A 23,567-nucleotide genomic window follows, 5' to 3' on the forward strand; every position below is an offset into this window, starting at 1 on the left:
CCACTCCAGCCCCTCTTTTTTTTTTTTTTTTTGTTTGTTTTTTTTGGGCCACACCCGGCGGTGCTCAGGGGTTACTCCTGGTTCTCTGCTCAGAAATAGCTCCTGGCAGGCATGGGGGACCATATGGGACACCGGGATTCGAACCAACCACCTTTGGTCCTGGATCGGCTGCTTGCAAGGCAAACACCGCTGTGCTATCTCTCCGGGCCCCCCTCTTTTTTTTTTTTTTAAACCTTAATTATGTTTTTTGTTTTTGGGCCACACTGGTGGTGCTTAGAGGTTACTCCTGGTTCTGCAATCAGTGATCACTCCTGGTGATGCTCTGGGGTTATTTGTGAATACTAGAGATTAAAACTGGGTTAGTTGCATGCAAAGCCAATGCCCTACCCGTTGTGCTATGACTCCAGCCCTGAAATTCTGTATTTAAAATTTTTTAAAGTTTTGGGATCAAAGAGATAGCATGAAGGTAGTGCTTTTGCCTCGCACACAGAAGGACGATGGTTCAAATTCTGGCATCCCATATGGTCCCCCGAGCCTGCCAGAAACGATTTCTGAGCATGGAGCCAGGAGTAGCCCCTGAGCGCTGCTGGGTGTGACTCAAAAACAAAAAAAAATTTTTTTTTAAGTTTTAATTTATTTTTTATTTTATTTTATTTTATTTTTTTTTCTTTGGTTTTTGGGTCACACCCGGCATTGCTCAGGGGTTACTCCTGGCTGTCTGCTCAGAAATAGCTCCTGGCAGGCACGGGGGACCATATGGGACACCGGGATTCGAACCAATCACCTTTGGTCCTGGATCGGCCGTTTGCAAGGCAAACGCCGCTGTGCTATCTCTCCGGGCCCTATTTTTTATTTTTTTAAACTTTATCTATTGACTGATTGATTGGTATTCTTTGGGCCTCACCTGGCAGAGCTCAGGGGTTATTCCTGGCTTTGCACTCAGAAATCGCCCCTGGTAGGCTGAGGGCCCCATATGGGATGCTGGGAATTGAACTGGGTTCCTTCCGGGTTTGCTGCATGCAAGGCAAACACCCCACTGCTGTGCTATCTCTCTGCCTCCCCCCTTTTTTAAGTTTTTTTTTTTTAATATTTATTTTATTTAAACACCTTCATTACATACATGATTGTGTTTGGGTTTCAGTCATGTAACTAACACCACCCATCACCAGTGCAACGTTCCCATCCCCAATGTCCCAAATCTCCCTCCTCCTCACCTGACTCCCGCCTGTACTCTAGACAGGCTTTCCATTTCCCTCATACATTCTCATCATTGGGACAGTTCAAAATGTAGTTATTTCTCTAACTAAACTCATCACTCCTTGTGGTGAGCTTCCTGAGGTGAGCTGGAACTTCCAGCTCTTTTCTCTTTTGTCTGAAAATTATTACTGCAAGAATGTCTTTCATTTTTCTTAAAACCCATAGATGAGTGAGACCATTCTGCGTTTTTCTCTCTCTCTCTGACTTATTTCACTCAACATAATAAATTCCGTGTACATCCATGTATAGGAAAATTTCATGACTTCATCTCTCCTGACAGCTGCATAATATTCCATTGTGTATATGTACCACAGATTCTTTAGCCATTCGTCTGTTGAAGGGCATCTTGGTTGTTTCCAGAGTCTTGCTATGGTAAATAGTGCTGCAATGAATATAGGTGTAAGGAAGGGGTTTTTGTATTGTATTTTTGTGTTCCTCGGGTATATTCCTAGGAGTGGTATAGCTGGATCATATGGGAGCTCGATTTCCAGTTTTTGGAGGAATCTCCATATCGCTTTCCATAAAGGTTGAACTAGACGGCATTCCCACCAGCAGTGGATAAGAGTTCCTTTCTCTCCACATCCCCGCCAACACTGTTTATTCTCATTCTTTGTGATGTGTGCCATTCTCTGGGGTGTGAGGTGGTATCTCATCGTTGTTTTGATTTGCATCTCCCTGATGATTAGTCAACTTGACTAAATATGTGAAGAACCTATACAAGGAAAACTATAAAACTCTGCTCCAAGAAATAAGAGAGGACACACGGAAATGGAAACACATACCCTGCTCATGGATTGGCAGGATTAACATCATCAAAATGGCAATACTCCCCAAGGCATTATACAGATTTAATGCCATCCCTCTAAAGATACCTATGACATTCTTCAAAGAAGTGGATCAGACACTTTTGAAATTCATTTGGAACAATAAACACCCTCGAATAGCTAAAGCAATCATTGGGAAAAAGAATATGGGAGGAATTACTTTCCCCAACTTTAAACTGTACTACAAAGCAATAGTTATCAAAACAGCATGGTATTGGAATAAGTACAGGTCCTCAGATCAGTGGAATAGGCTTGAATACTCAGAAAATGTTCCCCAGACATACAATCACCTAATTTTTGATAAAGGAGCAGGAAATCCTAAATGGAGCAGGGAAAGCCTCTTCAACAAGTGGTGTTGGCACAATTGGATAGCCGCTTGCAAAAAATTGAACTTAGACCCCCAGCTAACATCATGTACGAAGGTAAAATCCAAATGGATTAAAGACCTCGATATCAGCCCCAAAACCGTAAGATATATAGAACAGCACATAGGCAAAACACTCCAGGACATTACAGTCATCTTCAAGGAGGAAACTGCACTCTCCAAGCAAGTGAAAGCAGAGATTAACAGATGGGAATATATTTTTTTTTTTTTTTTTTTTTTTTTGGTTTTTGGGCCACACCCGTTTGACGCTCAGGGATTACTCCTGGCTATGTGCTCAGAAATCGCCCCTGGCTTGGGGGGACCATATGGGACGCCGGGGGATCGAACCGCGGTCCGTTCCTTGGCTAGCACTTGTAAGGCAGACACCTTACCTCTAGCGCCACCTTCCCGGCCCCTAGATGGGAATATATTAAGCTGAGAAGCTTCTGCACCTCAAAGGAAATAGTGCCCAGGATACAAGAGCCACCCACTGAGTGGGAGAAACTATTCACCCAATACCCATCAGATAAGGGGCTAATCTCCAAAATATACAAGGCACTGACAGAACTTTACAAGAAAAAAACATCTAACCCCATCAAAAAATGGGGAGAAGAAATGAACAGACACTTTGACAAAGAAGAAATACACATGGCCAAAAGACACATGAAAAAATGTTACACATCACTTTTTTAAGTTTTTAATACGTTCCTTTAATAGGGAAACTAATTCCCTATTCTAAGTGCTGTTCTAAGCAACAAAGAAAAATTTGTAGCAGTTAAATTGGGAACACCTAAATGCTAACATATTATTTCAGCCTTAGAAAGAAATAGGTTTGTTTGTTTGTTTAGTTTTTGGGCCACACCCGGTGGCACTCAGGTTACTTCTGGCTTTGTTAGGCTCTGGGACCATATGGGATGCTGTGAATCGAACTCAGTTCTGTCCTGGGTCGGCTGCATGCAAGGCAAACGCTTTACTGCTGTGCTATCTCCCTGGCCCCAGAAAGAAATAGTTTTAAAAAGAGGTTCCCCCCCCCCCCCGGGCCATATCCAGCGGTGCTCAGAGTTTATGCCTAGCTCTGCACTCAGAAATCACTCCTTGCAGGCTTAGGGAACCTGGGATGCCGGGGATCAGACCTGGTTGGCTGCATGCAAGGCACATGCCCTACCCCCTAGAGCCTATTTCTTTTGTGTGTTTACTTGAGATTTTCTATTAGCAAGTGATTTTTGAGTTTTCAGACTTTTTCTTTTCTTTTCTTTTTTTTTTTGGTGTTTGGGTCACACCCGGCGGTGCTCAGGGGTTACTCCTGGCTGTCTGCTCAGTAATAGCTCCTGGCAGGCACCGGGGACCATATGGGACACCGGGATTCGAACCAACCACCTTTGGTCCTGGATCGGCTGCTTGCAAGGCAAACACCGCTGTGCTATCTCTCCGGGCCCGAGTTTTCAGACTTTTTCAAAGGTTGTATCACTACCACTAGTTTTCTGGAGCTGCCTTGGTAGAGACAGTTTTTTTTTTTTTTTTTTTTGGTTTTTGGGCCACACCTGGCGGTGCTCAGGGGTTACTCCTGGCTGTCTGCTCAGAAATAGCTCCTGGCAGGCACGGGGGACCATATGGGACACTGGGATTCGAACCAATCACCTTTGGTCCTGGATCGGCTGCTTGCAAGGGAAACGCCGCTGTGCTATCTCTCCGGGCCCCTTGTTTTTGTTTTTTTTTTTTTTTTGTTTTTTTGTTTTTTTGTTTTTTGGGCCACACCCGGCGGTGCTCAGGGGTTACTCCTGGCTGTCTGCTCAGAAATAGCTCCTGGCAGGCACGGGGGACCATATGGGACACCGGGATTCGAACCAACCACCTTTGGTCCTGGATCAGCTGCTTGCAAGGCAAACGCCGCTGTGCTATCTCTCCGGGCCCTTGTTTTTGTTTTTTTAAATATCTTTATTTAAGCACCATTATTGGGACCGGAGAGAGCACAGCCGTAGGGTGTTTGTCATGCATGCAGCCAACCTGGGAGGGACCCGGTTTAATTCCCGGCATCCCATATGGTCTGGTCCCCCAGACTGCTGGGGGTGATTTCTGAGTGCAGGGTCAGGAGTGACCCCTGAGCTCCGCTGGGTATGGCCCAAGAACCAATCAATCAAATTAAAAAAAAAAACACACCATTATTACAAACATGTTTGTAGTTGAGTTTCAGTCATAAAAAGAACACTCCGTCAACCCCTTCCCCAGTGCAACATTCTCACCACCAATGCTCCCCACCCCCCATCCCCCACCCCTTGTCTGTATTCCAGACAAGCATTCTACTTCTCTCACTCATTACCATTGTCATGATAGTTGTTGGTGTAGTTATTTCTCTAACTGCACTTACCACTCTTTGTTGTAAGCTTCATATTATAGGCTGGTCCTTCCAGACCTCATTTCTATTGTTTTTGGGTTATTATTACAATAATGTATTTTATTTTATTTTATTTTAATCCTATAGATGAGTGAGACTATTCTGTGTCTATCTCTCTCCCTCTGACTTATTTCACTTAGCACAATAGTTTCCATGTCCATCCATGTATAGGAAAATTTCATGACTTCATCTCTCCTGAAGGCTGCATAGTATTCCATTATGTATATATACCACAGTTCTTTAGTCATTCATCTGTTGTCAGGCATCTGGGTTGCTTCCAGATTCTAGTTATTGTAAATAGTACTGCAATGAATATAGGTGTGCAGAAGGCCTATTTGAATTGTTTTTGTGTTCCTAGGGTATATAGCTGGATCATATGGGAGCTCAATTTCCAATTTTTTGAGGAATCTCCATATTGCCTTCCATAAAGGCTGGACTATACGGCATTCCCACCAGTAGTGAATGAGATTCCCTTTCTCTCCACATCCCTGCCAGAACTGATTGTTCTTGTTCTTTGTGATGTGTGCCAGTCTCTGTGGCATGAGATAGTACCTCATTGTTGTTTTGATTTGCATCTTCCTGATGATTACTGATGTGGAACATTTTTTTCATGTGCTTTTTGACCATTTGTATTTCTTCTTTGAGGAAGTGTCTATTTATCTCCCATTTATTGATGGGATTTTTTTAGATTTTTTTTCTTGTTAAGTTTTGTCAGTACCTTGTATATCTTAGATTTTAACCCCTTATCTAATGAGTATTGGGTGAATAGTTTCTCCCATTCTGTGGGTAACCTTTGTATTCTCATCACTATTTCCTTTGGGGTGTAGAAGTTTCTCAGCTTAATATAGTCCCATCTGTTTATCTCTGCTTCCATTTCTTTGGAGAGTGATGTTTCCTCCTTAAAGATGCCTTTCGTCTCAGTATCATAGAGTGTTTTACCTACATGTTGTTCTATATACCTTATGGTTTCGGGTCTGATACTAATGTCTTTAATCCATCTGGAGTTGAGCTTTGTGCATGGTGCTAGATGGAGGTCTGAGTTTGCTCTTTTGCATGGGCTGACCAGTTGTCCCAATACTACTTGTTGAAGAGGCTTTCCTTGCTACATTTTGCATTTCTTGCCCCTTTATCAAAGATTAATTGATTGTATGTCTGGGGAACATTCAGTATTAAATTGATAACTTAGTTCAGTATTTAAATTGATAACTGTGCTTTCCAAATCAAGACTATTTCTTCTCCTCCTTTTCTCCCCTCTCCAGCTTTATGCTAAGGGATCACTCCTGGTGAGGATTGGGGGATTTAATGGAGGGGCTGGGGATTTAAAATGGATTAGTCATGTGCCCTACCTGCTGTACTATCTCTCCAGACCCTCATTTTGTATTATGGATTTGAAACCTCGGTACTGAACAGTTAAATCATAATATAATCTTACCATAAACTAATTTTAATGTATGTATTTTCTGGATAACTAAGTGATAACCAAATATTTAACTGTTTTGTAGGTTTGCCAACATGGTGGATAAGAATATTTATATCATTCAAGGAGAGATTAACATTGTGGTTGGGGCCATCAAACGAAATGCACGATGGAGCACCCATACACCACTGGTAAGTAGTGAGAATAAGCAGAATCTCCAAGTTGTTGTAGGAGATTGGCTGCACAGATAAGAGTTTTCCAGCATTAATGAGTAGGAATTCAGAATTATTTTCTTTTCTTTTCCTTTTTTCTTTTGATTTTTGGGGCATACCCAGTGGCACTCAGGGGTTACTCTTGGCTCTGCACTCAAAAATAACTCCTGGCAGGCTTGGGGGACCATATGGAATGCTGGAGGATTGAACTCAGGTTGACTGCATGCAAGGCAAGGGCCCTATCCATCCTGCTATTGCTCTGCCCCCCTCAGAATTGTTCCTGATATTAAGAATCCTTAATGTTTCTTTTTCTTTTTCTTTTTTTTTTGGTTTTTGAGTCACACCCGGCAAGCTCAGGGGTTACTCCTGACTCTATGCTCAGAAATAGCTCCTGGAAGGCTCGGGGGGACCATATGGGATGCTGGGATTCAAACCACCATTCTTCTGCATGCAAGGTGAATGCTCTACCTCCATGCTATCTCTCTGGCCCCAAGAATCCTTAATGTTTCATTTCAAATGCTGTATCAAATTTATAGGTCGGTAGGGCTAGAGGGATAGCACAACAGAGCCAAACTGGACTCAATCCCTAATATCCCATGTGGTTCCCTGAGCCTGCTAAGAATGATTTCTGAGCACAGAGCCAGAAGTAATATCTGAGTGCCTCTGGTGTGTCCCAGAATCCAAGTTAAAAAAAAATTATAGGTTGTCTTTTTGCTTTTTGTCATCCAAAAGATGACACTCTTTTAAATTTAAAATAAAAAAATTTGTTTTTTGATACCCGGTGATAGGGTTAATCCTGGCTATGAGCTCAGAAATTGCTCCTGGCTTGGGGGACCATATAGGACACTGGGGAATTGAACCACTGTCAATCCTTGCCATGTGCAAGGCAAGTTCCTTACTGCTGCACCGTCTCTCCAGCCCCAAAATAAAACTTTTTTTTTTTGTTTTTTGTTTTTGTTTTTGGGTCACACCCGACAGCGCTAAGGGGTTACTCCTGGCTCTCTATGTTCAGAAATCACTCCTGGCGGACTCAGGGGACCATATGGGATGCTGGGATTCAATCCACTGACTTTCTGCATGAAAGGCAAACACCTTACCTCCATGCTATCTCTCCAGCCCCAATAAAACATTTTTTTTTTTTTTTTGGTTTTTGGGCCACACCCTGTGATGCTCAGGGGTTACTCCTGGCTATGCGCTCAGAAGTTGCTCCTGGCTTCTTGGGGGACCATATGGGACGCTGGGGGATCGAACCGTGATCCGTCCTAGGCTAGCGCAGGCACCTTACCTCCAGCGCCACCGCCCGGCCCTAAAACATTTTTTTAAATATTTTTTTTTATATTTAGTGTTTGGGTTACACTTGGTGGTGATTAGGACTTTCTCCTGGCTCAGCACTCATGAATTACTCCTGGTAAGCTCAGAAGTTACATATGGGGTGGTAGATACTGAATCTGTGTCAGGCACATGGAAGGCAAGTACCCTCCCTACTGCCCTACTGTACTATCACTTGAGCTACCATAGTCTCTTGTTTGTTTGTTTTTGGGGCCAACATTGGCAATGTTTAGGGATCACTTCTGGCAGTGTTGGGAAATATATTCAGTGCTGTGAATCAAACTGGGGTTGGCTCTGTGCAACACATATGCCTTAACCTTATACTATCACTCCAGTCTCTTTTAGTTAGTTTTTTTTTTTTGTTTGTTTGTTTTTTTGGGTCACACCCAGCAGTGCTCAGGGGTTACTCCTGGCTCTGTGCTCAGAAATTCAGAAATTGCCCCTGGCAGCCACAGGGGACCATATGGGATGCTGGGATTCGAACCACCGTCCTTCTTGATGTAAGGCAAATGCCTTACCTCCATGCTATCTCTCCGGCCCCACTTTTAGTTATTTTTCAAATGTTAGTATTTGAGATTTCTTTAAAATGCCTAAAAATGTCAGAAAGAGGGGCCGGGCGGTGGCGCTGGAGGTAAGGTGCCTGCCTTACCTGCGCTAGCCTAGGAGACGGACCGCGGTTCGATCCCCCGGCGTCCCATATGGTCCCCCAAGCCAGGAGCGACTTCTGAACGCATAGCCAGGAGTAACCCCTGAGCGTTACCGGGTGTGGCCCAAAAACCAAAAAAAAAAAAAAAAAAAATGTCAGAAAGAGGGATTGAATAGATAATACATGCCTTACATGTAAGGTGCTTACTTTATATGTAGTTTAGCGGATTAATTCCTGGAACCACACATAGTCCTTGTTTCCTATCAACAGTAAGCCCTAAGCATAACTGGTACAAAACAAGGTATCTTTATGTCTTTAAAAAAATATTTGGAGCTGGAGGGATAGCATAGTGGGGTTTGGCTCTCATGTTGCTGACTTGGTTTGATCCCCCTCATCTCATATAGTTCTCTGTGCCTGCCAAGAGTAATTTCTGAGCACAGAGCCAGGAGTAACCCTTGATTGCCCAAAAACAAAAACAAAATTCTGGGGCCAGAGGGATAGTACAATGGGTATGATACTTGCCTTGCATACAGCCGACTCTGGTTTAATTCTTGGCATCTCTTATGGTCCCTCATACATCATTAGGGGTAATTCCTGCATGCAGAGTCAGGTGTAATCCCTGTGCATTGTTGGGTATGGGAATCTCTCCAAAAATGTTTGAATTCCATTGTATTATAATTAACTATTAGATTCATTTTAATTAGTGTATTCCTGTTATATGCAGTACGACTTGGTGATGGTACTCCTTTAAAGTTAACAAACATCTATAGAACAGAGATCTTATTTTGCCAAATTGAATTAGTACAAAACCTACCTGTTATAAAACTAACTTTGTTTTATATGTATACTCAAGGATAATTTTTGTCTGTTCGTTTTTGGATCACACCCAGAGGTTCTCAGGGGTTACTCCTGGCTCTGCACTTAGGAATCACTCCTGCTGGTGCCCAAGGAACTTAGAGGATGATGGGAATCGAGCCAGAATCAGCCGAGTGTAAAGCAAGCACCCTACCCACTATCTCTATAGCCCCCTCAAGAATAATTTTTGCTTAGTTGTTTAAAGTGGTTTGTGGCACAACTGTAAAAAACAAGTTTAGGGGCCCAGAGAGATTGCACAGCGGCGTTTGCCTTGCAAGCAGCCGATCCAGGACCAAAGGTGGTTGGTTCGAATCCTGGTGTCCCACATGGTCCCCCGTGCCTGCCAGGAGCTATTTCTGAGCAGACAGCCAGGAGTAACCCCTGAGCACTGCCGGGTGTGGCCCAAAAAAAAAAAAAAGTTGGGGCCGGCGAGGTGGCACTAGAGGTAAGGTGTTTGCCTGGCAAGCGCTAGCCAAGGATCAGGACCGTGGTTCGATTCCCTGGTGTCCCATATGGTCCCCCCAAGCCAGGGGTAATTTCTGAGCGCTTAGCCAGGAGGAACCCCTGAGCATCAAACGGGTGTGGCCGAAAAACCAAAAAAAAAAAGTTCATGTTCATTTATGGATTGGTTGTTTTAGAAGTGAGTTGAGGGGCCGGGCGGTGGCGCTAAAGGTAAGGTGCCTGCCTTGCCTGCGTTAGCCTTGGACGGACCGCGGTTCGATCCCCCGGTGTCCCATATGGTCCCCCAAGCCAGGAGCAACTTCTGAGCACATAGCCAGCAGTAACCCCTGAGCGTTACCGGGTGTGGCCCAAAAACCAAAAAAAAAAAAAAAAAAAAAGAAGTGAGTTGAATCATGGGGCTGGGCGGTGGCGCTAAAAGTAAGGTGCCTGCCTTGCCTGCGCTAGCCTTAGATGGACCCGCGGTTCGATCCCCCAGTGTCCCATATGGTCCCCCAAGCCAGGAGCAACTTCTGAGCACATAGCCAGGAGTAACCCCTGAGCGTTACCGGTGTGGCCCAAAAACCAAAAAAAGAAAAAAAAAAAAAAGAAGTGAGTTGAATCAGCAGTGTCTTGAAATGAATATATGCAACTATATAGTGAGTATGGAGAAGAAAATGTAGAATACTTTATCTACAATTTAATCTGTTTGGGATGTTGTTCAGCAAATAGTTAAGCGAAAAGTTCAGCAAAAGTTCATCCAATTGGGGCCGGGCGGTGGCGCTAAAGGTAAGGTGTCTGCCTTGACTGCGCTAGGCTCGGACGGACCGCGGTTCGATCCCCCGGCGTCCCATATGGTCCCCCAAGCTAGGAGCGACTTCTGAGCGCATAGCCAGGAGTAACCCCTGAGCGTCACCGGGTGTGGCCCAAAAACCAAAAAAAAAAAAAAAAAAAAAAGTTCATCCAATTATGTAGGTAGCTTATAAGCAGCAGAGATTTCTCAAAGTTTTGGAGGTTGAAAGTCTGAGATTGGGATGCCAAGATGGTTGAATGAGGGCCCTTTTCTTTTGGGTGTTAGAATTTTTTATTTTCTCACTTGTTAGAAGAGACAGGAAACTCACTTGGGCCTCTTCTGTAAAGGTATTTCTTCTATTCATGAAGACTGCATTTTTCAGACCACAGCATATATAGAGTATCTAACAATTTATAGTAGCATGGGTAATATGGTCATGATAGAGATGAAAATTTTAGGATTTAGTCTCTTTCTTTTTTATCTTTTTTTTTCCTTCGGTTTTTGGGTCAGACCTGGCAGTGCTCAGAATAACTTCTGATAACCTCCAGGCTCTGTGCTCAGAAATTGCTCCTGGCAGGCTCGGGGACCATATAGAATGCAGGGAATCAAACCCGGTCTGTCCTGGGTTGGCCAAACACCCTGCCACTGTGCTATCTCTCTGGCCCAGGATATACTTGTGTGTGTGTGTGTGTGTGTGTGTGTGTGTGTGTGTGTGTGTTAGTTATCATGGCTCAGGGAACATATGTGGTGCTAGGTGCTGGGGATAGAGTCAACAGCACATAAGGCAATTGCTTTACCTCCTATACTAAAATATATATATAGTATTTTTTTTTTTTTTTTTTTTTGCCACACTTAGGTGGCTCAGGACTTACTTCTGGCTCTGTGCTCAGAAGTTACATCTTGGCTGTGCTCTGGGAACCCTTTGTAGTTCTGAGAATTGAACCTGAGTTGGTCGTGTACAAGGCTTACAGGTGCCTTACATGCTGTGCTATCTCTTCCACCTGCTGTACTATCTCTCCCACTCCTTTAATGTTTACTATTTTTAGGTAAGTTCAGAGGTACCTCTATGAAATAATAGCTTACGTACGAGGAAAAAAAAAAGAGTAACTTTTTTTGGGGGGGGGGGTTTGTGTCACACCCGCCAGTGCTCAGGGGTTACTCCTGGCTCCATGCTCAGAAATCGCTCCTGGCAGGCTCGGAGGACCATACAGGACACCGGGATTTGAACCAATGACCTTCTGCATGAAAGGCAAACGCCTTACCTCTATGCTATCTCTCCGGCCCAAGAGTAACTTTTTTTAATTTTGTCTTTGGCCACACATGGCAGTACTCAGGGGTTACTCTGGCTTTTCACTCATCAGTCACTCCTGGTGGGCTGCAGTGCCAGGGGTCAAATCTGGGTCAACTGCTTCAAGACAAGTGACTTGTCCTGTATACTATGTCTCTGGCCATTAAATTATATTTTTATATGGCCACAGTGTTGGGGGCTACTAGAGTTGTACCCTGTGATGCAGGGAGCGGACAATACTGGAGATCAGACTTAGGCACCTCTGTGCTAGGCATGTGCTTTACTAGTAGTGTGTTGTCTCCCCATCCTAGTGACTCACATCTCCCTCACTTCCCCCCACTCCTGTGACTCTTTTTAAATCTTTGTGTTGCAGGATGAAGAGCGGGATCCTCTGCTGCATAGTTTTAGTCATCTAAAGGATGTTTTAAACAATATAACGGGTAAGTTTCCCATCTAGGTAGGGTCACTTATCCTGGTTAAGGAAAATAAAAATGTGTTTGATTTATTGTAGACTAGACAGTCATTTTCTTTTTTCATTTTTGGGCCATACCCTGTTTATGTTCAGGGTTTACTCCTTTACTCAGGAATCACTCCTGGTGGTGGTGCTCCATATGGGTCACTGAGGGGTCAAACTTGGGTTACAGGTTACTGTGTGTGAGGCAAGTGCCCTATCCCCTGTACCTACTCCCTCAGTCCTCAGATTTATTTTGGGATGCTGGGATTCGAACCACCGTCCTTCTGCATGCAAGGCAAATGCCCTACCTCCATGTTATCTCTCCTGCCCCTCAAACTTATTTTTTAAGCTTTATTTATTTCTGGGTCTCCCCCATGTTATTTGTGAGTTGGGGTTTCTCCTAGTGATGACATAATAATTTATGCTTAATAGTTTGGTACATAGGCCTGGAAACCCCATATGCTGGGGTTTCCAATTTAGGCATTAGTCTTATGCATGCTAGGTTTGTGCTTTTAACCACTTGCGCTATCTTTCAGGCCCTATGAAGGATTATATAGTAAGTGTTTCAGACTTTGTAGGAATATAACAACTGTGCAGTGAATGAATGATAAATAACAATTTCTTTAGAAAAGAGGTTGCAAACCATGTTTGGCTTATGGGTATAAGTTGTCCTGATTTCATATATGCTAATCTTTTCACTAGTTTTTAGTAGAGTGTCTCATTTTAGGGAAAAATCAATGTCCATAAAACTGCAAGCTTCCTTATTGTATTATAAGTAAGTTATTTTTTATTTATTTATTTATTTATTTATTTATTTATTTATTTGGTTTTTGGGCCACACCCAGCGGTGCTCAGGGGTTACTCCTGGCTGTCTGCTCAGAAATAGCTCCTGGCAGGCATGGGGGACCATATGGGACACCGGGATTCGAACCAACCACCTTTGGTCCTGGATCGGCTGCTTGCAAGGCAAACACCGCTGTGCTATCTCTCCGGGCCCAGTTATTTTTTATTTTGTATGAACTACATCTTTCTTTACCATGTATATGCCAGAAGTTGGTGGCACAGTTTAATTATTAACAAAAGTCTCTTACAGAAAATGATTATTGTGTCAAAAGACTTACCTCTCTAATGTGACTCTCAGTCTTCAGTATGTTTCCAAAATCTTTTGTCCCTTCCCTCACCTCATTTTCTAACTTTGATCAACTTGTATAATGTATATGTTTAGGAATATCAAAACCACTTTCTTGCTTATTATCTATTAAACTTTACACAACTTTGTGAGATAAGTATGACAACTATTTTCCCACTTTTTTTTTTTTTTTTTTTTGGTTTTTGGGTCACACCCGGCAGTGCTCAGGGGTTATTCCTGGCTCCAGGCTCAGAAATTGCTCCTGGCAGGCACGGGGGGACCATATGGGGCGCCGGGATTCGAACCGATGACCTCCTGCATGAAAGGCAAATGCCTTACCTCCATGCTATCTCTCCGGCCCCTATTTTCCCACTTTTAATGGATGAAGATAAAGCCCAGAGGATTTAAACTGAATTTTTGTTTTTGGGTCATGCCCGGCGTGCTCTGGGGTTACTCCTGGCTCTGTGCTTAGAAATAGCCCCTGGCAGGAGGAAGGGACCATATGGGATGTCGGATTCGAACCACCGTTCATCCTGCGTTGGTGGATTGTGAGGCAAACACCTTACCGCTGTGGTATTGCTTTGACCTGATTTAAACTGAATTAACAAGTTTGTAACTGACCTTAGAGATGAAGTCAGAATTAAAATTTACCTGGTGTTGGGCTTTGTTCAGTTTTGCTTTTGTTTATACTGTTAGATACACCTTCAAGGTATATGTTTTTGGGCAACAACTGTCAGTAATCAGGGATTACTCCTTACCCTGCCTCAGGAATTGCTCCTGGTGGCATATGGGACCATATCGGATGCCAGGGATGGAATCCAGGTTATCTGTATGTGAAGGAAGAGTTACGTTTTAATGCTCATAGAATATTTTTTTTGTGTGTGTGTGTGTGTGTATCATCAATTGAATTACTGTGAATTACAGAGTTACAAAGATATTTATGATTAAGTTTCAGATGTACATTGTTCCAACATCAATCTCTTCACCAGTGTCCACTACCCTTCACCAATGCCTCCAATCTCCCCACCCCTCTGCTGCCTGCCTTTGTGGCAGGCACTTTCCCCTCCACCTAATGTCTTGTGTTCCCTTCCCTTATTTATCCTCCCTACCCTACCTCAGTGGAAATCTTCCTACTGAAGACCAGCTCTCCTGCTATTTCTATTGGCATTGGGTATTTGATATTCCCCTATGAAATTTCTTTTTTATTTTAAAAAATTACTTTTTTAGCCACAGCCAGCAGAATTCAGTGGTTATTCCTGGCTCTGCACTCAGAAATTACTCCTGGCAGGAAGCTGGAGAGATAGTATAATGGTAGGGCGTTTGCCTTGCACGTGGCCAACCCAGGACAGACAGTGGTTCGACTCCCAGCATCCCATATTGTCCCCTGAACCTGCCAGGGGCAGTTTCTGAGTGCAGAGCCAGGAGTAACCGCTGAGTGCCGTTGGGTGTAACCCATTAAAAAAATAAAAGGAATTACTTCTGGTGGTATTCAGGAACCATGTGGGTTGCCAGGAATTGAACCTGAGTTTGTCTGTGCACAGCAAATGCCCTGCCCACTGTACTATTGGGGCCGGAGTGATAGCACAGCAGTAAGGCATTTGCCTTGCACACAGACAACCCAGGACTGACCCTGGTTTGATTCCTGGTATCCCATATGGCTGCCAAGCTTGCCAGGAGCGATTTCTGAGCACAGAGCGAGGAGTAATCCCTGAGAGCTGCCTGCCAGGTGTGACCCAAAAACAAAAAAAACGAAAAGAAAAAAGAAAAAGAAAGAAAGAAAGAAAGAAAGAAAGAAAGAAAGAAAGAAAGAAAGAAAGAAAGAAAGAAAGAAAGAAAGAAAATACAAAGAAATTACTCCTGGCAGACTTGGGGGGACCATGTGGGATGTCAGGGATCAAACCCACGTTGGCTGCATGCAAGGCAAATGTCCTACCTGCTGTTATTGCTTTGACCCCTTTGAAGTTTCTCAATATTCTAGAGAGATCATTCTAAGTCTCCCTCTGATTGATTTTGCTCAACATGATATTCTCTAGATCTATCTACATTGCAGCAACTTGCATGTTTGTTTGTTTGTTTGTTTTTGGCAACACTTAGCAGTGCTCAGGGCTTACTACTGATTGCACTCAGGTATCATTTGTGGAATTTTTGGGGGGACCATATGAGATGCTGGGGATCAAACTCAGGTTGGCTTCATGCAAGACAAGTGTGCTACTCTCTGTACTATCACTCTCGTTCTTGTTCCAGTTCTATATATATGGAGTCACTCCCTGTGGTGCTCAAGGATCCATGTGGTTCTAGGTATCAAGTCCAAGCCTCCTGCATGCAAAGTATGTGTTCAGTCCATTAAGATAAGTTTTCTTTTTTTTTCTTTCTTTTTTTTTTCTTTTTGGGCCACACCCGATGGTGCTCAGGGGTTACTCCTGGCTGTCTGCTCAGAAATAGCTCCTGGCAGGCACAGGAGACCATGTGGGACACCGGGATTCGAACCAATCACCTTTGGTTGGATCGGCTGCTTGCAAGGCAAATGCCACTGTGCTATCTCTCTGGGCCCTCTTTTTTTTTTTTTTTTGGTTTTTGGGCCACACCCGGCGGTGCTCAGAGGTTACTCCTGGCTGTCTGCTCAGAAATAGCTCCTGGCAGGCACGGGGGACCATATGGGACACCGGGATTCGAACCAACCACCTTTGGTCCTGGATTGGCTGCTTGCAAGGCAAACACCGCTGTGCTATCTCTCTGGGCCCTTTTTTTTTTTTTTTAAGATAGGTTTTTTCCCTCCTCTTCCTCTCCTTCTCCCCACCAACAATTTCTAATTTTTCAAGGAGGACTATAAAGATTAAAGGGGAAATGTCATACATGGCAATGTCCCTTTATTAACTGTAAAGATTTTTTTGGTGTACATTTCTAAAATGAGAGAGGGGAAAGAGAGAGAGAGAGACAGAGAGAGATTTCCAGAGGACCAAAAATAAGAAATCACGTGAATGGTACCCTACATTATGAGACTAAGTGGCTAACCTATAGGGAGAGGGGAACCACAGGAGGGAAACAAGGTTGGAATGGGGCCACCGTTGGAAAAAGATTGAGAAATACTGGTCTATATCATCTTACAACTATTAAGATTTCATTTGCTAATTTTCTTAAATCCTTGGGTTAGGAATCCATGTTGTTTGCTGCTTGAAACTAATAAAACTAGAATGTGCTGAGCCAGGAGTAATTCCTGACCATCTCCAGGTGTGACCCAAAAATCAACCAAACAAATAAAAAACTAGATGCTGAGAAACCAGTTCTGTCAGTGGTATTCAGAACTTAGCTGAATGTTGCCAGACTTTCTCCTGGAGAAAGAAGTTGGTAGTGATTTCCAGGACTGACAGCTGTGGCTGATGTTGAAATGGCAGCTGCCACGATTGCCCCATTATTTTTCACTTTTAGTCATTATCTGCCTGAGAAAATGACAGGAAATAAAGCTATGTAATGGTGTTCTGTCCCACCCAACTCTCTCTCTCTCTCTCTCTCTCTCTCTCTCTCTCTCTCTCTCTCTCTCTCTCTCTCTCTCTCTCTCTCTCTCTCTCTCTCTCTCTCTCTCACTCTCTCTCGCTCTCTCTCTCGCTCGCTCTCTCTCACACACACACATACATATACACACTGACTTTAAGGGCAAGTTTATGGGTCAGCTGTCCCTGTGGTCCTGGGCTCTGCAATCCATGACCAATTTATTGTTTCTCTTCTTGAAACAAACAGATTTTTCTGATTGGCAGTGTCAGGAGGACTGCTTTATTGGAAGCCTGTTAATGGTAGGAAGCTGGGAAAGGCTTTGGAACTTGAGAGGAACTGAAGGGACTGTCTCCTTTTTTTTTTTTTTTTTGGTTTTTGGGCCACACCCAGTGGTGCTCCGGGGTTACTCCTGGCTGTCTGCTCAGAAATAGTTCCTGGCAGGCACGGGGACCATATGGGACACCGGGATTTGAACCAACCACCTTAGGTCCTGGATCGGCTGCTTGCAAGGCAAACACCGCTGTGCTATCTCTCCGGGCCCAGGACTGTCCTTTTTATGTGACTGGGAACGGTGTCCTGTATTAGTATGGCTGGAATTCTTGAACTTCCACTCAGTTTACTTATGAAGTGGATTTAGGCTTGGTCTCTTTTTAGAAAAAAATTTCTGTTTACATTTTTCTAGACTGCTGACTTGGTTGGTAACAATATCACTGTTGGAAATGGGTAGTTCATTGAACATTGTCAGTAAACCAAACTGATATTTTTTCTTTTCCTGTAAATAGTCAGAGGATCTTTTAAGTACATAACCTTATCTGCTCCTCCAGGAATATTATCTGAACATTGTAAAGGAAATGAGTCCATTGTCTCTAGCAGGATTGGCTCTTGCAGATATGTGTCTCTGGACACATATTTGTAGATATTTGTAATTAGTACTTGACCAGACTATATGATGGTTACATATTCTGTAACACTGAGAGTAATAAAATATTCTAATTCCAGGTTAAAGAAATAGTTGTTCTTAGAAGCTACAATGTGCCAAGAGCAAAGTTTGCATGTTATTACTTTTGATAAGTCTTAGCTCACCACCATTGGGGTAGTTACATCCTCCTAAAAATTATTTTAGGTTTTTTTTTTCTGAAGAAGTTGAAACGTAAAAGTGGGTGTCAGGCTGAGGGGGTATCTGGAGAGGGACTGCTATTAGTCCAAGGTTTCCTTTCCTTTTACCTAAACATTGGCATGGAAATGTTTTGATGGTGAATATTGAGTTTTGTGAGTATACTGCAAGCCATTGACTCAGTAGTATGAAAGGGTGAATTTTAAGATGTATTATGTAATAATTAAAAAGATATCGAAATGTAGCATGGAAGAGTGATGATGGACTTTGCCCATTCTTCTCAAGGTGCAGCACTCTGGAGGGAACTCTGACTATAGTGACTGTTATGCTTTGAACCCATTGCCCAGTAAAGGCAGCATAAGGCTCTGTTCAGCCTTCTGGCCCAGTTTGTCCTTTTATGTCTCTCTCATTAACTCAAGGAAGCACATGGCTTTTATATTTAAATTTATTCAAGCTGTAATCTTTGACATTTGAGTTAGCTTTTAGTACAATTTTGCATTTATAGTAATATATATTATGTATTTTCTCTATCCCCAAAGAATCCATTTTAATCTTTTCCGGATGCAAATTTCAGGCTGTCTTGTCCCATCTCCCTTCTCTTGCTCTCTTTCCCCTTCCCCCACAGCATGTGTTTGATCAGGTGTGGCAGGAATATCCACTGTCAAGCTGCGCCCTTTATATTAGTCAATATTATCCTTCTCCCCCCCTCCCTGCCTGTCTGCCCCTTTGGGCTTTCCCAGTTGATTTATAATTTTGGAATTCTCATCGGAGTCTGTAATACAGTTTGTTCATTATTTAACCAAAACCTGTTTAATGAGCAGAGAGAGGCAATGTAAATGTTAGGCATGTTGCAGTGATGTACCTTTGTGCTTCTCAAAGCGGAAGGGTAGTTAACTCTGTGCTGCCTGCAGGGCTGGGATGTCCTGACTTGAGGGGTAAAAGGACCACTTCTCTCTTACCCCTTCCCAAGCTCAGCCTTAAGCCTAGATTCCAAAGAAATATTTTCTTTTATCCTTATGGAGATCTTTTGGGAACTCTTGATTTTGGATTTATTGTCAATCTCCCAGTTAGACTTTGTGTTAAGATCTGTGGGGATAGAGGAATGGAAGGGAAAGTGAAATATCAAGTACTTAAACTGTCCTTGGTTTTAGTCTGATGAGAATAGACAGTTTAGAAGAGTCCTAACTGACATTCTCTGCAGTGTTTGATCTCTTTGTTCTCAGACTAGGCAAGTTCTTGTAAGTTCTTTATCCAGTAGAGTTTCAGAGAAAGACCTCTAGTCTAGACAGTTGTGACTTGCTGTGTTTGGTTATGATCATTTGCCTTCAGATTTTGGCTATGTTTGACATTTAAAAGTTGAAATCTGTAAGTATCACAAGCAGAATCTTTTAGTTTTGGGGCCACACACGTGAGGGGGCTTCTGCTGGTGGATCATGTAGTACTGAGGATGATTTTGGGTCTCTCATATAAAAAACATGTGCTCCAGCCCCTTAAAACTATCTCCTCAAATCTGATAGTTTCAGAATAGAGTATATTTTGGGGTGAGTGAGGGTATTTTGAACTCAATTTTGGAGACTGAACTCCAGCCTTTGAAATTCTGAGGATCTCTGAGGATAGGAGGAATTCAGTAAAGTACTAAGGTGGTCTTAAAGCTCAGCAAGAACATTAACTATTCTACAATAATACAGTAATTCTACAATATTATCTATAGAACTGTATCTCTTAGACCTTTTCTTTCTGTGATTTTTCAGTATTTGGATTTCTCTGGGCTTATTCAAGGGCTTTTTACTAATTAAATTAGTATGTGCTGCCATTTAGGCATTTAACTTAGACACTTAATTATTGAATCTAGAATGGTAAACAAATTTTTAGCACTCATAGCCACTAGTTTTATCAGACTAGCTATTTTTGCTGACTGTCCCAAGTTAACCTTTGTAGCTTCTACCTATATGCCACAGAGTTCTCTATTTGGCATGGAATGGATAATAGTGAATAAGGACAATTTATCATCACATTTCTGGTTTATTTATTTATTTATTTATTTATTTATTTATTTATTTATTTATTTTTGTTACATTCGGCTGTACTGAGAGCTTACTCCTGGATCTACACTTAGGGGTCACTCTTAGTGGGACTCGGGGAACCATGTAGTGCCAGAGATCAAAACTGGCTTGGCCATATGCAAGGCAAGCCTCTTATAGTATACTGTTACTCTGGCCCCACATCACATTTTCTTTTTTTCTTTTTTGTTTTTGGCCCACATCCAACAGTGCTTAGAGGTTACTCCTAGCTTTGCACTGCTTTCCTCTGGCAGGCTTGAGGGAACCTTATCTATCGGTACTGGAAATCAAACCTGGTTTGACCACGTGTAAAGCAAATACTACCTGCTGGTCTATCTCTTTGGCCCACATTACATTTTTGTTTGTTTGTTTGTTTTGGAGCCACATTTTGTGGTATTCAGGGATTACGTCTGGCTCTGCACAGAGAAATCACTCCTGACAGGCTCAAGATACCAAATGAGATCTTGGGGTTCAAACCTACAAGGCAAATGCCCTATTTGCTGGAGCCTATTGTTGCAGTACCCCACATCACATTTTCTTATTTTCATCCTTTTTATGGCTAATAATTAAGTCAAAGACATGAACTAAAATTATGGTATATAATAAATATATTAGTATAGCACATTTGCTTTTTTTTTTTTTTTTTGGATTTTTTATGTAAAGCTTTTCTGACCATACTCAGATACTCCTACAGACATTGGTAGACTGTAGAAAGTAATTCTGAGGGATAAGAAATTTTCTTTTTTTTCTTTTTTTTGAGGTAGATGGGTGTTTGGGGCCACCCCAGCAATTGCTCAAGACTTACTGGCTCTGTGCTCAGGGATCATATGAGGTGTTAGTAATCAAACCCGAGTTAGCTGCATATAAGGCAAGCTTCCTATGTGCTGTACTATTACTCTGACCTCAAGATAGGACATTTCTTTTTTTTTCTCTTTAATTGGGTCACATCTATTGGCACTCAGGGGTTACTCCTGGCTCTGCGCTCAGAAATTGCTCCTGACAGGTTTGGGGGACCATATGGGATACCGGGGATTTAATCTCGGTCTGTCCCAGGTTATCCACATGTAAGGCAAATGCACTACCGCTGTGCTATCACTCTGGTGCCAAGATAGGATATTTTTTTACTGAGTTTACTTGGATAGCACAATAAAGTGTGCTTGAGTTTAAGAATGTCTAGAAGCAGGTGTCTAGAGAAAGTGGATGTTTTAGGAGTTATTTAAATATAGTTTATCCTGGATAAATACACCTGTAGGGTACTATCTGTCTCAAGCTCTGTGAATTCTGTCTGAGCTGGGAGGTTTGAATTTACGTAACCTCCAGAGGTTTGCAGAGAACATTTAAACAGTGCTAGAAGCCAACTTGGGAGGAACTATAACTTAACACCTGGCTGGTCTGGTAGAAACGGCTTTCTAAATAAAGCAAAATGTTCAAGGATACTTCAGATCTCAAAGTTTAATCTGTTAAAAAATGGGAGGGTCACAGTGGTAAGGCGTTTGCCTTGCACACAGCTGACCTAGGGCGGACCAAGGTTTGATCCCCCAGTGTCCCATATGATCCCCTGAACCAGGAGCGATTTCTGAGTGCATAGCCAGGAGTAACCCCCAAGTGTCACAGGATGTGGTCCCCCCCCAAAAAAAAGAAAAAGAAAATGGGGGTGTAGGGGCCGGAGGGATAGTAGCACAGCAGTAAGGCATTTGCCTTGCATGCAGCCGACCTCTGACCCAGAAGGGACCTGGTTTGAATTCCTGGCATCCAGGGGCGATTTCTGAGTGCAGAGCTACATTGTGTGTGGCCCAGAAACTAATCAATCAATCAATCAATCAATGAATCAATAAAGTTTAAAAGAAAGAAAATGGGAGGTTGTGGGTTGAGCAATAGTGCAGCAGGTAGGTGGCTTTCCTTGTATGTGGCTGACCTGGATTCAGTCCTGGCACAACATATGGTCCTCTGAGACTCATCAGGAGAGATCCCTGAATTCAGTCAGGAGTAAATTCTGACAGTGTACTGTCAGTTGTGGCCCCAAAACAAACAAACGAAAAAGAGAAGATATAGGAAGACACCGCTTTTTTAAAAATAATTTTTATTGTGACCAAAAGTGAATAACAAACCTTTCACAGTAATATTTTGTTTTGTTTTGTTTTGTTTTGGGGTCACACCCGTTTGACGCTCAGGGGTTACTCCTGGCTATGCGCTCAGAAATCGCCCCTGGCTTGGGGGGACCATATGGGATGCCGGGGGATCGAACCGCAGTCCGTTCTACGCTAGCGCTTGCAAGGTAGACACCTTACCTCTAGTGCCACCTTCCCGGCCCCCACAGTAATATTTTTGAAGTACATAGTGACAATTGATCAGGGCCATTCCCACCACTTGATCATTGCTAAGAAAAAGATCAAGTGAGTACATTATTTGAAGAAAAAAATTTTGGGTGCCAGCGTAGGGCTGCTACCCTTGCCTTACATGCAGCCTGCTTGGGTTTGGTCCCTGGCACCCCATATGATCCCCTGAGCACCACTAGGAGTAATTTCTGAGTACAGAATCAGGAGTAACTCCTTAGCTGTGGCCAGCTGTGGCCCCCCTCAATATTTTTGCTAAATTTTATATTGATTGAATATATATTTTCATTTTTTCCTTTTGGGGCCTATTATGTAGGGAGTAGTAGAAAAGCAATGCATCATTAAATAGCATAATAGAAAATTCATTGGGTAATTAGCTTAATCTTGCCTGAATTGAGCATTCAAATTGTTCAAGGCCTAACTAAATTAAATAGAGACATAAAGAACCAAGTATGATACAAATCTGGTAGACATTTATGTATTGGGCTGAGTATTGAAAAAGGCAAAGGTAGACACACATATAAGCATCTATCTATTTCTCTTGCTCTTTTTTTTTTTAATATTTAAAAATTTTTTTTTGTTGTTGTTTTGTTTTTGGCCCACACCTGGCTATGCTCAGGAGTTACTCCTGGCTGTCTGCTCAGAAATAGCTCCTGGCAGGCATGGGGGACCATATGGGACACTGGGATTTGAACCAACCACCTTTGGTCCTGGATCAGCTGCTTGCAAGGCAAATGCCACTGTGCTATCTCTCTGGGCCCTCTTTTTTTTACTTTCTCATTTTAAAATGAAATTTAAGATTGTATTAGTTTGCAGGTTATTGAGCAATACACTAAGATATAAGTTGAATTTGAGTTAGTCTAACGTTAGCACCTTAGAATTTTGGTAGTTTGAATCGCTTCAGGTTTAGCACTTCAGAATAGTAGAGAAAATAAAGGTGTTATAATTATTTTTCTCCCAGGAAATTTTTTTCTCTCAGGTGTCTTCAAGAGGCCTTATATATGTATTTATAGAGATAAATATGTACATATCTATATATACTTCTTTTGTTTTGTTTTGTTTTTGGGTCACACCTGCAGTGCTCAGGGGTTACTCCTGGCTCTATGCTCAGAAATCGCCCCTGACAGGCACAGGGAACCATATGGGATGCAGGGATTTGAACCACCTTCCTGC

At 42.6% G+C, this 23,567-nt stretch overlaps 1 protein-coding gene across 3 annotated transcripts in view; it reads left to right on the top strand.

Moving 5' to 3' along the window:
- Positions 1–23,567, top strand: part of GBF1 (golgi brefeldin A resistant guanine nucleotide exchange factor 1) — a 166,201-nt gene that overhangs the window by 11,120 nt on the left and 131,514 nt on the right. For all 3 annotated transcript variants that reach the window (XM_049790789.1, XM_049790787.1, XM_049790788.1), the window contains exons 2-3: positions 6,340–6,445; positions 12,189–12,255. In XM_049790789.1, coding sequence (XP_049646746.1) covers positions 6,350–6,445; positions 12,189–12,255 — 163 coding nt within the window. In that variant the 5' untranslated portion in view covers positions 6,340–6,349. The remainder of the gene's footprint in view (positions 1–6,339; positions 6,446–12,188; positions 12,256–23,567) is intronic.

Source organism: Suncus etruscus, chromosome 17 (genome assembly GCF_024139225.1).
Source record: "Suncus etruscus isolate mSunEtr1 chromosome 17, mSunEtr1.pri.cur, whole genome shotgun sequence".
NCBI lineage: Eukaryota > Metazoa > Chordata > Mammalia > Eulipotyphla > Soricidae > Suncus > Suncus etruscus.